The sequence below is a fragment of the Trachymyrmex cornetzi genome, unplaced genomic scaffold (assembly GCF_001594075.2).
Source record: "Trachymyrmex cornetzi isolate Tcor2-1 unplaced genomic scaffold, Tcor1.1 scaffold1187, whole genome shotgun sequence".
In the NCBI taxonomy this organism is placed as follows: domain Eukaryota; kingdom Metazoa; phylum Arthropoda; class Insecta; order Hymenoptera; family Formicidae; genus Trachymyrmex; species Trachymyrmex cornetzi.
In genome coordinates this window covers 211,087-227,004 of record NW_017295748.1, presented here as the reverse complement: position 1 = coordinate 227,004, position 15,918 = coordinate 211,087, and the positions used below count along the sequence as shown (strand labels likewise).

Here is a 15,918-nt window from a genome sequence, read left to right as displayed (position 1 = left end):
CGGCGACTGCGACGCCGGCAAGAAAGAAGGACGACGAAACGAGGAGCAGCATACCAGGACTATGCAAAGTAATCGTGCCTCCGGCTCCGAAGAAGCCGCCAACCATCCCCTTAAGGACCTCACGCAGCCGAGTCTCAATGAGCCGCTGAAGCAGCATAATGGCGTCGCGCTCAAGCTCGTCCAGACGGGTAAGTGTGCTACTGCGATTCTGCACGTGGTTCAACGAAATCATTTGCATGCTAATCTTATTAAATATTTATCTAACTCGATACTATACCTCTTTTAAAACAAAATTTAAAAACTCATTGACTAAAACATTAATTAAAATTTTGATCGAAATTTTTCTCAACAAATTTTTGTATAAACGGAATTTCTTCTTTTCAAATATTTTTCAACATTTTTATTTTCTGTTTATTAAAAATATTATTCAAAATCTTCATCTTTAATGAAAAAATAAATATACGTATATATATGGGAAAAAATGGCTGTATTCTCAACAGAGAAAACAGCTATTCCAGACAGTACAGAATATTTATGATAAATATTTATGATAAATATTAATATTAATTTTTTAAAATATTATATAGATATTCCGTATATTATTTTTTATATAAAGTTTTATTCGAAATATTATTAAAATTTAGACCAAATATTTTACGTAATATTTATGATAAATATAAATAAATATTTCTAATAAGTATTTTTTACTTGGATTATAATGTCTTATTCAGTATTTTCATAGCATTTATTACAACATTTATAATAAATATTTCATAATATTTATAATAAATGTTTATGATCTGTGCACAATCTAAAACACCACAAAAATATTTACAAAATATTTAAAAGAAATCTTATAAATATTTATAAATATTTTGTAAATGTATTTTATAAATATTGTGTGCTGTGTCTGTATATATAACTGTTGTAAAATTCTTTAATACGATTAGTCTTGCCGTTAGTTCCTGACTGGATCTAAATGTTTAAATCAATCATATTAAAGAATTTTACAACAGAACAAAGTTACACACACACACACTCTCTCTCTCTCTCTCTCTCTCTCTCTCTCTCGCATCCAATGATTTTACTGAAATATCTAAAAACTTAGCTAGATACAGATCTCTGAAAATAATTTTATTGGACAATCTAAATTATTATGTATGTACGTTCAAGCAATTAAGCTCATTAGAACAAAGCTACTAGAAGTTTTGACATTCCAACAGCTTGGGCCACGTAATTATTTTCATACATAATCCTACGTAATTATTTTCGTGGTCTAACAAAATTTATTTTCAGATCTGCATCTATAGATAAACTTTGAGATACTTTAGCAAAACCGTTTTTTCTGTGTAAATAATCATTCGTGCATTATAGAAAAAAACGTGCATGAAATCTAGTGAAGTGAATTAAGTTAAAAAAAGTAACTGCGTATATTTTATCGCGCTTCCAGTATTTCCAGCTTAGTAGGAAAGAAATATGTCTACAAACTTAATCTTCAGAGGACGACGCACGCACAAAGAATCGCCTGAGCTTCTTTCACATTTTCCCAAGCGTATCTTTCCGGATTCTTTATTCGCATCCTCCAGGAGGCTAATATTCGCATAGCTAAGTTATCATCGCACATAATGTTTACGAAATTCGTAAACTGTAAAAACAAATCGGTTGGCCGACAATTCGCATTACCTACTATATAATGTACGAAATCGTATAATTCTATAACTTCGTGTTGGCAGCTTCAAACTTCGACGTGAGCTACAGTATTTCGTGTCTCGACTTGGCAGCAATTTAATAGCCGTTGAGCGAAGATGGTTTAGGTTTAAATCGGTAGACTGTATAAGGTAGATGACGTAATGACATATCTCATTATAGAAATAATATATGATTTTAAAAAAAAAACTTGTGCTGAGAATTGTAATTGAAAGTCATGGAACAGATATTTTTTATCCATTATTAAATGTACAAATTGTAAAGTAATTTTTAAATCATAAAAAGTAAGAAAAAGGAAAGTAAACTTAATTTTCTTTTCAATTTTACGGCTATTAGTGGTTTAATGTTTAATAAACTAGAAATCAATTTTCTCTTAACGACTATTTGAGAGAGAAATAATGATTCGTCATAACTTTCTAATGTTTGACATTAAATAATTCTAATTAACTTCAGGAGTTAATAACCAAATTAAAAACCTATTAATTTAAAGTGGAATTCGCTAGAATTAAAGGAAGAATATAAAGTTTCGTTATCAATTTGTGTTCTCTAGTTGACAAAAAGCAATTTACTACTCCTGATCGCTAACAACGCAAAAGCTATTAAATTCTCGACATTGTGTTATGAGAATTCTTGTCTCTAGTTTACTCAAAGAATCCATCATTAGCGGGAGAAGCGCTCTATATAAAATTAAGGGGATAAAGTTTGTGTGTGGGACTTTTACTTAATGTTATCACATCAAGATGTCAGACACCTACGTAGATCTGACGCAGAATTAATTACAGTCTTTTGTTCTCATTTACGAAATCTTTCTGCGAATATATATATATCGCCTAAACAATTCGTCACAGCTGACCTTTTTTATCCCTTCTTGACAATCGGTGTAATATTACAGGCGCGGATGAAGGGATTATGATTAATTATATTAGCTGGAAATAGCGGAGGCTAAGTAGAGTTGGCAAGCCTATTACTCCCATGAGTTCGAGACTATCGGTCTTTGTCACTTGCTCTACCTGACCTATCGACCTCGATCTTCGAACTGACACTTCATCATGAAAACTTATAAACCCTCTTTCTCGTTCAGCTGTAAGACCGCGATAAAATCCGATTGGGGCGAGTATCTCTGAACCAAGTGGAAATACGTTTGAATTTACTGAATTGCTGAGCAACTTGTCAGACTTGGGTTATTCGTTTGATTTATGTGCCCATAAATTAAAGCCGTAAATAAAACGCCAGTAAAAATACAGAATCTTATACTTTGTCGAGTAGTAGAGACTATAATATTCAAATATATACCTATGATGAAAGATTTAAGAAGTTCCAAATGCCAAGACATGGACTGAGCGAGAGTCACAATGCCAGGGAATAAAAATGCCAAGTAAAGCTACTTTTTTAAATTATTATGCGTTTGGAAAAAGATGAATTATCTTGTGCTCATTTCTGCAATTCGTGTTTGGTACCATAAAGATGTAGGTACTTGTAAAAATGAATGGCAGCTTTCTGGAGGGCTATTGGCTACGTAAAGTAGAGGAAGGTCACCGATACAGACATACCACTTTGTTTTTAGACAATATTTCTTAAACAAAAGGTAAAAATACAACTTCAAAAACATAAATACAAAGTAAAAAGTGTCTTCTATCAGATAGTATAAGCAATTTTTATAATACTGTTTGCAATTTTGCAATAATTAAGTTTTTCGTAAGTTATGCAAAAATGAGCGTCTGACAAAATGCGCTCCAAAATTAAAATAGTAGGCAATAATACCAACATTCCTATTCTATAAATAAAGATATATCCTATTCAGGGAATGAAAAGTTACTTTTTAAAAGTAACAAGTTACAGTTACAGAGAGAGAGTAGGAAAAGTAATAAGTTACCGTTACTAGTTACCGATTTTTAAAAGTAACTCGTTACAGTTACCGTTACTTAAGAAAGTAACTTTTCGTTACTTTTCCGTTACTTTTTTTTAAATCGACGACCAACAATCACAGCGGACGGGCCTAGAGGCTTCTCTAGTCTCAAGCGCATTGTAAAAAATTGTGTAAAATTACAACTTTTATCGTTACTTTGCACATGATTGAACACGATACGACACAAGCCACTTACACTGTAAATAAATTTCGCAAATTTATACATATAATAAATGTAAAATAGATTACATGATTAGTTCTGTAATTTATTATGCTGGACAATTTTGAGATCCACTATAATAGTTGTAAACGTCCACACGTTTGTAAATTTGCAATATGCAAATAAAAATAATTTTATGGTTTGGAACTAAGCAGATTGTGGAAGTACAATTACAATGTGTATGTGTAGCTACAGGAACGATAATATGACAATACATTTCGCACTATATATTATTATACATTTAACAACAATACGCGAAAAATTTCTTTTATATTACGTAATATTACTAAAATTTGGATAATTACAGAAAATATTCAAAATATCCTGCTATTTACATAATTTCCAATATAAAATAAGATATATTTACACAATAAAAACAAATTTACATAATTTTTGTGGAATTACATAATTTCTGTAAAATTACATGATTTTTTATATTTACAGAATTAATCATGTAATCTATTTTACATTTATTATATGTATAAATTTACGAAATTTGTTTACAGTGTAAGTGGCTTGTGTCGTATCGTGTCCAATCATGTGCAAAGTAACGATAAAAGTAACTGTAAAATTCGTTACCGTTACCAAAAAAATGTAACTTCGTTGCCGTTATAGTTACCAAAGAAAAAAAGTAACGCAGTTACTAGTAAAGTTACCAAAAAAGTAACTGTAACTTCGTTACAAGTAACGAGTTACTTCCATTCCCTGATCCTATTCTGTAAAGAAAACTAATTTATGAAACTATAAACATTTAAAATGACATAATATTATCAATAATACAGTCACTATTATTTTAATTACGCAATTTGCAAAAGAACACCGTAAGAATTTTCTTCTCGGATTCATAGAATTGGTTTTTAGTTGATTCGGTATAGAAATAAGCCATACAAATATATGAATTATGAGTTTGTACTTCTTTAATTAGCTAAACAGATCATGATTTTATTAGTATTAATAAAGTGCAATAGTTAGTTTCTGAGAAATAAGAAGGTGTCATTTTAGGAGACCTATGTCAGTATCGACAACTTTCCTCTATATTATTCTGTTGATCTGCCCACATCTCATGATCGTCTCGTACCAAGCACATGCATGGTAGAGTGAATCATTTGGCGTTATCTCGTCACGCGCCGTTCGACTATGCGAATTCGAGTATCTCCGACGAACATTGCGCGTTCTCGAGGAAATTCCGCGAGTTCCGTTTCAGAGGAGCGCAATCCCGCACACAAGAGCTCGTTACCGCGGTATAAATAGATCTTCGCCTCGTAGCGGATTTTAGAGTATGTATAGCAGCCTCTCTCTCTCTCTCTCTCTCTCTCTCTCTCTCTCCCCCCCTCTCTCTCGTTCGTTAAACGATCTCTCGAGGCTATCACATGTGCTGACCTGGATGTTTATTCGGTTCATCGATGCGACCAAATATCGTTGCCGCCTGGTCTGGCAATCCGTGACGGAAATGCAACGGATTTGATGAAGCGGCATTAATCATTTCGTAAACAAAAACCGGTGCCATGCTAATATAGTGATAGCTGTCGACTTCTGTTTTTAGCTGGCTGTTTAAAAGTTAAACGCTGCACATCTCTGCCCGAAATAGTGAAAACGGTGACCTATCTCCGTGGGCGATTGCAATTAAAATAAGATCGATAAAGATAATCGTAACATTAGTGAAACTAAATGCAGATTATGCGATGTTTTCCAGTAATGGAATCGATAACTATCAGTTTTTTTATTTAAAAAATGACTGTAAATCATTTCATATGTTGAATGAGTAACAGATTTGAATATACTTCAAAATGTCTAGAAATTACTTAAGTATCATTTTTAATGATTTCAAAATATAGCGAAGTAAACTTATTGATTAATTAACATTTTATCAACTGTCACATTTGTATTAAATTTATCCTTTTTGAAAAACAGTATATAATTGCCTTTTATTTCTTTTCAAACGATAGCATCATTAAGAGTGTCATTAACAGCTTTATATAAGATATTCCAACGTCAAAATCATTTTAATCAGCCTGCAAACGAAGATGCAAAGAAAATGACTCTAATAATATGTATAAACAGGGAAAAATCTAGTTTTTTCACAGTTTCAATTATTTTTGTTTTCAAATTATAAGATAATCTGTGTTGAAAATTATTTTAGGAAAATTTTATCAGGTTTTCTCTCAAGGAAAATTTGATAAGAATGAAGGAATCCGAAAATCGGAATAATATGCCGGAATGGCGTGTCAGGAAAACGTGCGAATAAACAGTCCTGGTATTGTAGCCGATCACTGACTTTATCCGTACGCGACTCATAAGAGTACAAAAACCGAGACAGTATAACAATAGTTCGGTATGCGACGAATCTCAACCGTGTATAAATGCGAAAAGTATTCGACGAAGAGCGAGAAGAGACCGATCATCAGTTTAATGTTTGTTAACACATACTTTAAGAGGACCGATGAAAACAACTATGAGAGTTGCTCTAGAGCGAGTTTATAGCTCGCGTGACACTGGGTGATTGAGTTCATCGAACCTACGAGACTCAAGGCACCAAAGTTATACCCTTGGAGTCACGAAGGCTATTACACTTTAGCCTGTACCATCGGACGAGTCAATCGCCGGCCGGTTAATCGTAATGCAATTCGGCCGACTGGAATTCCACATCCTGCGCTTTCAAAGATAATCCTGATCATTCCCTAATCTTTTTCTAATGTCGCGTATTACGTGCAACACGATGGTAGTATATCTAGAAAAGGACATGGATCATATTTTAATAAAGAAAGGAGCTTGGTTGCTACGGTAACTGCGAAACGAACAGAGCACGCGGCCAGCTAGCCAGCTACGCAGGCAGACAGGCAGGATATTGATTCACCCCACCTGAATTCAGGTCAACCCCTGACTAAACGCCGTTTCGCTGTACGACGTGGACTCCTCCATTTCTATCGCGTTCATGCCATCTCACCTTTTTTCTTTCATAATCAACCCTCCTCCCTCCCTTATTGTGAAAGCGTGTGTTAAGCCGGGACGTTTTGTTATTGGATACGGTTTATCCAGGTAACTGGGTATTTAAAGGCCTTCGCTCGCATCCCTCGTCTGCCCATGCGCCATATAGTTCTCGCAATGCGCTCTCTCGAACGAGAAAGTTTATGCTGAATCATTAAACAATATCGATCTGTCGCGCACGTTCCTGCCTACTGACAAATTAACCCGGATTATTATCTATAATGATAGATGGCTTATTGTTACACTTTATTTTAGTCTTAATGGTGAACTTTTAGGATATATTCTTCATTTCTTCTAGGATTATATAGAGGAATCCACAATTTCTTCTTATATATGTACGTATATCAATGAAATTTCATATTTACATGTGCAGGATATTCCAAAAATCGTAGTACGAACGGAAATGGGGTGATTCTACGTGAAAAAATAAATCAAAACTGAGACAGCATAACATTTTTTCATATAAAGCTTTATTTTCAGAAAAACTTACTTAAAATATTCATCAGATGCTACCTATGTCAGTGGTGATTTTGACGTGCGTGACAAAGAACGCGATGGTGCACCGAAAAAATTTCAAGATGCAGAATTGCAAGTATTACTCGAAGAAGATTCATGTTTATCGCTCGATAGGTTGTCAAAAGAGTTAAATGTTGATAGATCCACTGTTGGAAAACGTCTACACGCAATAGGAATGGTGCAAAAAGAAGGAAATTGAGTGCCATACAAATTGAAAGAGAGAGACATGAAAAGACGTTTGGTCATCTGCGAGATGCTTCGTCAACGACAACAAAGGAAGGGTTTTCTACATCGTATCGTATCTGGCGATGAAAAATGGATCTACTACGATAACCCTAAACGCTTGAAAGCATGGGTGATGCCAGGTGAACCAGGTCCATCAACGCCAAAACGAAATATCCATGCTTCGAAGATTATGTTGTGCATCTGGTGGGATCAGAGAGGTGTTATATATTAGCTGCTCAAACCGTCGGAAACCATCACTGGCGATCGTTATCGACTACAACTGATACGTTTAAACCAAGCTTTGAAAGAAAAACGACCGGAATGGGACAATAGGCACAACAAGCTGATTCTGTTACATGATAACGCTAGGCCACACGTTGCAAAACCGGTCAAGAAATACTTGGAAGGAGTAAAGTGGGAAATTCTGCCCCACCCGCCGTATTCACCGGACATTGCTCCTTCAGATTTCCATTTGTTTCGATCCATGCAGTCGGCCCTTTCTGGAGAACGATTCAATTCTTATGAAGATATCAAAAAATGGCTTGATGAATGGATCACTTCAAAAGAACCAGATTTTTTCATTCGAGGAATCTGTTTATTACCGGAAAAGTGGGAGAAAGTTGTCGCTTCCGAAGGAGCATACTTTGAATAAACTCACTTATATAGATTTGTTTAAATAAACACATCTTTTTCTTTTCAAATGGGCGGAAACTTATTCCTATACCCAATATATATGTATATACATACTCACACAGCAAAAGAAATCTTTAGAATCTCGTCAAGATATCGTGCTGGGATATCGCAATATCTCAAAGATATTCAGTAGACATCTGGATATATGGCAGATATCAATAGGATATACTAATGTTCGCATCAAAGAAGGACTAAGATATCTCAAGTTAAGCGAAATATATTCTTACGTTATTCTTGAAATATCCGTGATTATTGTTGCTTATAGTAAAATCTGAAATGTTATCGTAGGTATATTATAAAGATATATTAGAGATAATTATAGTATCTAGTCGGGATATATTTGGGAGAATGTTTTTTATAATTATAATGATGGCTTAATTTACACCGATTATACAGACATATTACGGTAGTATGTAATCTCGAAGGTTTCTGGCATGCTAAAACCAAATCCATAGCCCAAATTGCACCATTACGTCAGGTTTCTAAAATATTCTAACTTTAAAATTCCAAAAAGACGTCCAATGTAGAACCAGCTTTATTTGGCTGTTCAGAAATGTACGTGTAAACACACCTCTAAATTATAAAACCTAAATTATGAATATCTTAGAACATATACTACTGGAAGGAGCATAGGCCCATAATCTCATTCTTTCGGCTGAAGCTGAGAAGATTGACAAGGAGATATAATGTGCCTAGTCAGCAATGTGCATGCTCAGACCATTCGCACGGGGTGAAGAGAAAAGGCGACAAGCATACGCATTACAATCTAGGATCACGCGCATTCTATCTCCATCCTTGTCAATCTTCTCTACATTCTATCTCCATCCTTGTCAATCTTCTCGGCTTCAACTTTTTAAGCCTATGCTCCTTCTAATAATATATGTTGTAAGATAAATACCATCTGAAGAGATAATTTCCTTAATTATGCCCTTATATATGTACGTACATTATAATTACGTACTATTCTATAAGTTTTATATATAAAGAGACATCTTAGAAACGACTGGAAGATATTTTATCTGTTAGATGTCTTCAGAATGTCTCTGAGATGTATTGTACACATTTACTTTGTTCGGGGGAAGGTATCTCTTGAATATCTTATACAGAAAGTGTATTCATGATATAGTCATTATAATATACTGACATAATATACTGACTAATGATGATATCTTAAAGATATTGAGATATATTTCGTATATCCGCGATGATTTTAGTATATCCCATAGATCTCCATTGCTGTGTGGGTAAAGGAAAGCCTCCTATTATGAGATAGGCGCCTAATATGGGATAGAGGCGTTTCTGCTAAACTAATAAACGCTATCTATTGGTTCCACTATGAATTTATTGCTTTTGGATTGAAAACTATTTAATAGAAAATTCATTATTACATCATGCCTGTAGTCATTGTAAAAAAAGATTTTAGAATTTGAACGTCTTCAAGTTTCATTGAGATGAGCCTTTGAACATTGTTTATTATTTAATAAATAAATATTTGGCAAAAAATAAATTCTTCATATAGTGATAGAGTAAGGTCGTACTAATAGAAAAATACGGTATATGTTGAATTGTTTAATTACAGAAGTTAGATTTGATGATAGTAAAACCATAAGGTGTGAAAATTATAATATGAGATATACCCAGGGTATTTCTAATATGAAATAACTCATGCGCCTATGTTATAGTGAAAATCGTTGCTAATGAGTAAATGTTATTGTACAATAATAAAAAAAACAACCGGAATAGACGTCGAGTACCTATTTCTGCGATGCTTGATTCCAATTATCTGAAGTTCTGGGTATAATCTATCGCATGCTCATTTTTCACGCACGCTGGCTGTGTTTGTTCGTATTCTGGAAACACACATGAAATAAAGTTTTTTAATTGCAATACTGATATTTTGCGTTTTACTATCGATTTCTCGAGGCATCGTATATTAGGAGCACAATTTTTTTACTTTGCGATTTGCTCACTTTTTACATTTCTTTAATTTTCGAAAAAACTGGAATTTGAATTAAATTTTATATGACGTTATCTTAAAGCTTATTAAATTCCTTTCAAAATGACCTATTATTTTTTTAAATTCTGCCCATAGACTTCTAGCATTTATTCAAAATGAACTCGGTATCTCATAATAGGGGCCTTTCCTCTGTATATAATAATATAGATATATATTATTACATATAATATGTAGAAATAAAAAGATATACAGAAATATACAGAATAGATGCGTTCGAGGAGACGCTATTAGCGCTATTTGTGTCATTCTATCCTTGTTCTATATACGTCTAATAAACAACGAAGACAGAAAGACAGAAGTAACGCTAATAGCGTCTCCTCTGAACGCACCAAATATGTTTCTTAATCATTCACCGATTATAAATTTTAAAATATATGATATAAATTCGTTCTCTCTCTCTCTCTCTCTCTCTCTCTCTTATTAAGGTTCTTAGAGGGCTTGCCTTAGAATCATAATAAAGGCCCTATCTATCCATCTATCCATCTTTCTCAAATTTAATATTCATTACATGTTACCTATTCTCTTTTGAATTTTGTTCTCAATAATTCTCTTTCAAAATCGGTATTTTCAATTGGGAGCAATCTCTTTCAAATCAAATAGTTTATATAAGTATCCATCAATCAATATATCGATCTAAACGTGCAAGAAACAATTTCTACGACATAAATTCTATATCACATAGAAATCAAGCGCATGTATAATTTTTCGAAGCGGTTTCTATTTTCTCTAGATCAGTCGTCTTATTCTAATTTTGAAATACATAATAATATGGGAGAATATGGGTAAATACATTTCTATGAATAGCTTTCAATATGTGTCAATCAAACGTAAAAGCGGTAATTTCTTTGGAAAATTTTATTAAATAAAATTCGCACAGCATTTCAAAATCGTTCTCATTTTCTCTGTCGCAATTGTCCTATTTTATTTTTTTTTTCTTTATTTTACTTTGAAAAACTCATTGCGTGATTATAATGGAACAGTGCTCGTATAGCCTCATCCTATATCATTGCGTGTTATCAGCTGCAATTTATGCGGAGCAATTTTTAAATTTTTCACACGCCGATATTGACGTTCGTGCGCAAAGCCGAGCAATTTTTGCTGTCGTTAGTTTCACCGTAACCGAAGATAAAGTCCTCTTCGAACAAAATGACGCAAGGTCGTTCGTTGGCGAGCAGAAATGCAGCGGATGATATCCGGAGATGTTTATCGTAGCTTAATGCTTGTAACGCGAGATAGTTATGAAAATGCTTGGGCATCTCTCATATCGACATAAAACCGACCTATGAAGCGGTGAATGTAAGCAATTTCAATTTTTTTCTGAGTTATATATCCACTTTTCTTGTTCAAACTATGTTCTTGTCAAATCAAGCCTTTCGATAATTTCAACTTATGATGGTGAATTTACGGATCAACGGTGACAGTAAAAGACGCGTATTATCAAGAGAACACAGGTCTCACCGTATTACTCGTATCAATACTCGGTACCACTGTGCACCTGCGCCATGTTTGCACCAATCTATGGTACCGCGGGAATTGAAGTAGTACTTACTCTACCTTAAATTTTTAACGAGCGCCGAGTCTTAATTCTTTCATCCTCTCTGAAAGCATTAATCGTAGTTCATCGTGATCAACAATTATTAAAGTTGCAATTGTTTTAATTTATTATACACGGTATGTTATAGATAACAATAAAAATTCAATACGGATGAGACTGTATTCTTACTTCTAAAAATATCTCTTGTTAAACCTCGTTAAAAAAGAGTTATATTGAACAGAATTCTGAGAATAATTATAAAAGTGTATTATTTGATTTTTTTCTATTATAGATGTAGTAAAGCAATACTTAGCATATTTCTCTCTTTCTAAAATATATTTTTAAATACTTCTTTGAGAGATTAACATATTTTTATTTTTAAACATCCACATTTTCTTTTTAAAAGAAAAAATATTCTATATACAGAGTGTCCCGTAAGTTTTTGCCAAGCGCTTTTGTGTAGACAGAGCGAACTAAACTGAATCGAAAACTTCTCTACCATTTTGCAATTTTCGCAATAGTTAACAAAATATTAATTACTAAAAATTGCCGAATATTGGTCTTCAATAATTTTTGTACTCAAATACTATCACCTATACAGAAAAACTGTAAGAAACAAAAATCATTAATTTTCTTTTCATAGAACTCTAAGAATTTTTTCAAAATTTTTTATCAATTCTTTAGTACTGCATCTTCTTATTTTTAACATGAGAAAATACGATATTAAAAAATTCTGAAAAAATTTTCAGAACTTTATAAGAAGAAAATAAACAATTTTTGTCTCTTGTTATTTTTCTGTAAAGTTGATAGTATTTGAGTAAAAAATTATTGAAAACTAATATTCAGGGATTTTTAGTAATTAATATCTGATTATAACCATTGTGAAAATTGCAAAAAGATAAAGGACTTTTCGACTCAGTTTAGTCCGCTTTATCTACACAAACGTGTTTGGCAAAAACTTACAGGATACCCTGCATAATATATGTGTGTACATATATTTTATACTTTAACCACTATTACAAAAAACCATGTAAAATTTTCAAAACAAATTAGAAAAAGTTCTAAAAACAAAATTAAAAAATTTTATTTTAACATACAGCTTCTAAATTAAAAAATGTATAATATGTGAATATATTTAACACCTAATATATACAATATAATATTTAAAATTTATTTAACAATTTTTTATTTTTAATTTTAATAATTTTAAAAATGATATTGAACTTTATTTGTTAATTAATAAACAGCATGAGCCTGTAATATGTTATCTATCATATATAATACTAAGACTTTTTATAACAATAACTTTCATGACAAAATTATTTTCTCATTCTTATGAAATACAATAAATATTATTAATGTAGTATGTGGAAAATATAAAATATATTTTTACGATTTTTAACGATCATTGATTTAACGAGAACGACGCCGATGACTAAGGTCGTATGATTTCAGCGTGCAGGTTATTCGTCGCGCACGGTATGCTTCACCGAACCCACAAATAGGCCCGGTGGACGATAATGGTGCAACCGCTATTACGGTAACTTCAATTAACCGAAATTCCTCGGGCGAGAAAACGCCGCTGGTGTGCGGCGTATGCATGTGTGCGACGTAACTTTTTTCCATGTCCGATTTCAAGCGCGATCGTTTGTCGGCATGATGAAAGTAGAATGCCGTGGACAATGTGGCGCCAACTTGGGATATTTTCCAACGAACTCGGAAGTCTGTCCGCGAAGAGAAAATATCTCATTTCCGCAGACAGAAGGATGTTTTCCCCGTTCGCTAAATTATTTCGCTACGTTTCGTGACGCGAAGCTACAATACCGGAAAGTTCAAACGCGGAGGGAAGTGGGGAACAAAGGGTCAAAGTGGAAATAGCTTCGAGAATTCAGACGACGATGACGGCAACAGCGACTTTGGTCGTCATGAAGTGGGTGACAAACGCGAAACTGTGCTCGAGAACTGAAAACGAGATGCTACTCATACAGAGCTTAATTCCCTAGCTCACATCGCGATTATGCGTTCACGAAGGTGGGTCTTACTCAACAGACGAGTTTAATAAGCTTGATTAAGAGTTAAAAGGGATTCGCGGGAAGCTTTCCAATTGTCCGCAAATTTTGAATCGGGATGATATTTACAACAAAACATGCATTCATGTGTTATGCGTGCGTGATATCATGTTTCCCTCAATAATCTCGCGAGATTGATGTGTATGTACAACGTGGCTATTCCGTGAAGCTGGTTTCAATGAAAACCAATATTACGTAACGTACTGTATAATATTATCAATTATATTCTAATATATACTGTGTAAATATAGATGACCAATAGTATTACACATCCCAATATCCGATAACGCTGTAACATTCACTGATTTCCAAGTAAATAAAAACATCAAACTGCAGATCTATGTATGAGTACAATTTTATGTAAGAAAATACAGGAATACATTACCCGTTATATAGAATGAATCTGAAATTGTCACATTTTAGAAAAATGTTGCATTCATTTTAAGGATAAACACAGAAAAATTATATGGTCAAATCTGAAAAGTCTTTCAAAATATGCCACGCGGAAAGAACAATTTCGGTAAAATAATTAAAAAATCTTATTAGATACAAATGAAGATCTGAAAATAATATTGGTGAATCATAAAAAAAAATATGTAGAACGCTTAATCTTCTAGGAACAACATCGTTATTAAAAAAGAAATTTTTTTTATTAATTTTGCTCTAAAATGTCTTGTAATAATGAAGAATCTATCGATCGCATTTATCAATACACGGACTTCGTGGCAAATAAAAATACTACATTTCAGTGTTCATTATTACATATTCCATCTTTTAGTTAAATAAGCTATATATGTTTCAAATTAACCGCTTTTTCCCTAATTTAATCTCGAAGTGAACGTTATAAATATACTCGCCTCTCTAAAGGGTTCAGAATTGATGACAATGCTACACAAAATTTTTATATTCTACACGCAGAGAACAGTCTAGTCAACGCAACTAAAATAGAGCTGTGGCAGTTAAAACGTGTCTTTATTTTTGACAGTAAATCCCTATTAGTATAGGGATTTACTGTCAAAGTTCAATTTATTAACTGCTAAAATTTAGGTGTTGCAGCAAAAATTATTCTCTGCTAGAATAAAATGGCAATCGCCAGCGTCCCAGAAACAATTGCGAATGGAATGTTCGGTTACACGGCTAAAATAGTGACGAATAGCTGCTACTTACTTAGCTACTCAATACGCTCAATACGTTAAATACGCTTTTAATTTTAACTAATAAAATTGGATGTCGGCAGCAAATGTATTTTATCTTCATAGCCAACTTTTATTTATCAATAACAGCAAAGTTTGAACCAGCAACTGATATTTAGCTGATATTACTAATTGTAAGTCCTTTTTTTGCGTGTACCAAACTTTTGGTATACTAAAAAAAAATGACTTGGCAATAATAGCTGAATTTCAATGGCTGAACCAAATTTAGCTGTAAGAGCTACCGCCTTAGCATTGCTAAGCTCTGGCTATTACAGATAAAAAACATTCACTTTGTGGTATGAAACTTTATTAGCTGAAATTAAAAACATATATTAGTATAGGCAGATAAGGAGATATCACACGTACCTAAAAGTTCTGCAGTAAAGTAGCATTCAACTAAACATCATACGTCTCTAGCAGCAAAAATTTGTTTCTAGGGTAACTGTCCCTATTAATGTGCCTTTTAGTCAATTTGCTTATTACTGAATTAATTATTAAATATTGTAGGTTTAATTTTATCTGCTTGCAATCAATATCGGTTTTTCAACTACTTTGTTTCTTATAATATTTCTTTAATCTAAAAAATGTTAATACTTTATAATGCTTTTGACAAAAATAGAAAACATGTTTTCGTTCTTATTAGTGAGTCCTCTAAGCGGCTATGGCCCTATTAATGTGCCCCCAATTTGTGTGCCTATTCACATTTGACTTATTTTAACATATAGTTACTAAAACAGGTAATAAATTTAAGCTAATTGGTTCTGTTAATATTACCAGGTATGTAAATATGAAACCGGAATTTACCAATAGATGGCCATAGCTGTAGTTGCCGTCAGACCGTGTCATTGACGCC

At 33.1% G+C, this 15,918-nt stretch overlaps 1 protein-coding gene across 1 annotated transcript in view; it reads left to right on the top strand.

Annotated features, from left to right (window-relative positions):
• The first annotated feature begins 6 nt into the window (after positions 1-6).
• The window catches only part of Stacl (SH3 and cysteine-rich domain-containing protein), a 55,669-nt gene continuing 39,757 nt past the window's right edge, over positions 7-15,918 (top strand). Inside the window, exon 1 of the mRNA XM_018515748.1 lies at positions 7-188. Coding sequence (XP_018371250.1) covers positions 62-188 — 127 coding nt within the window. The 5' untranslated portion in view covers positions 7-61. The remainder of the gene's footprint in view (positions 189-15,918) is intronic.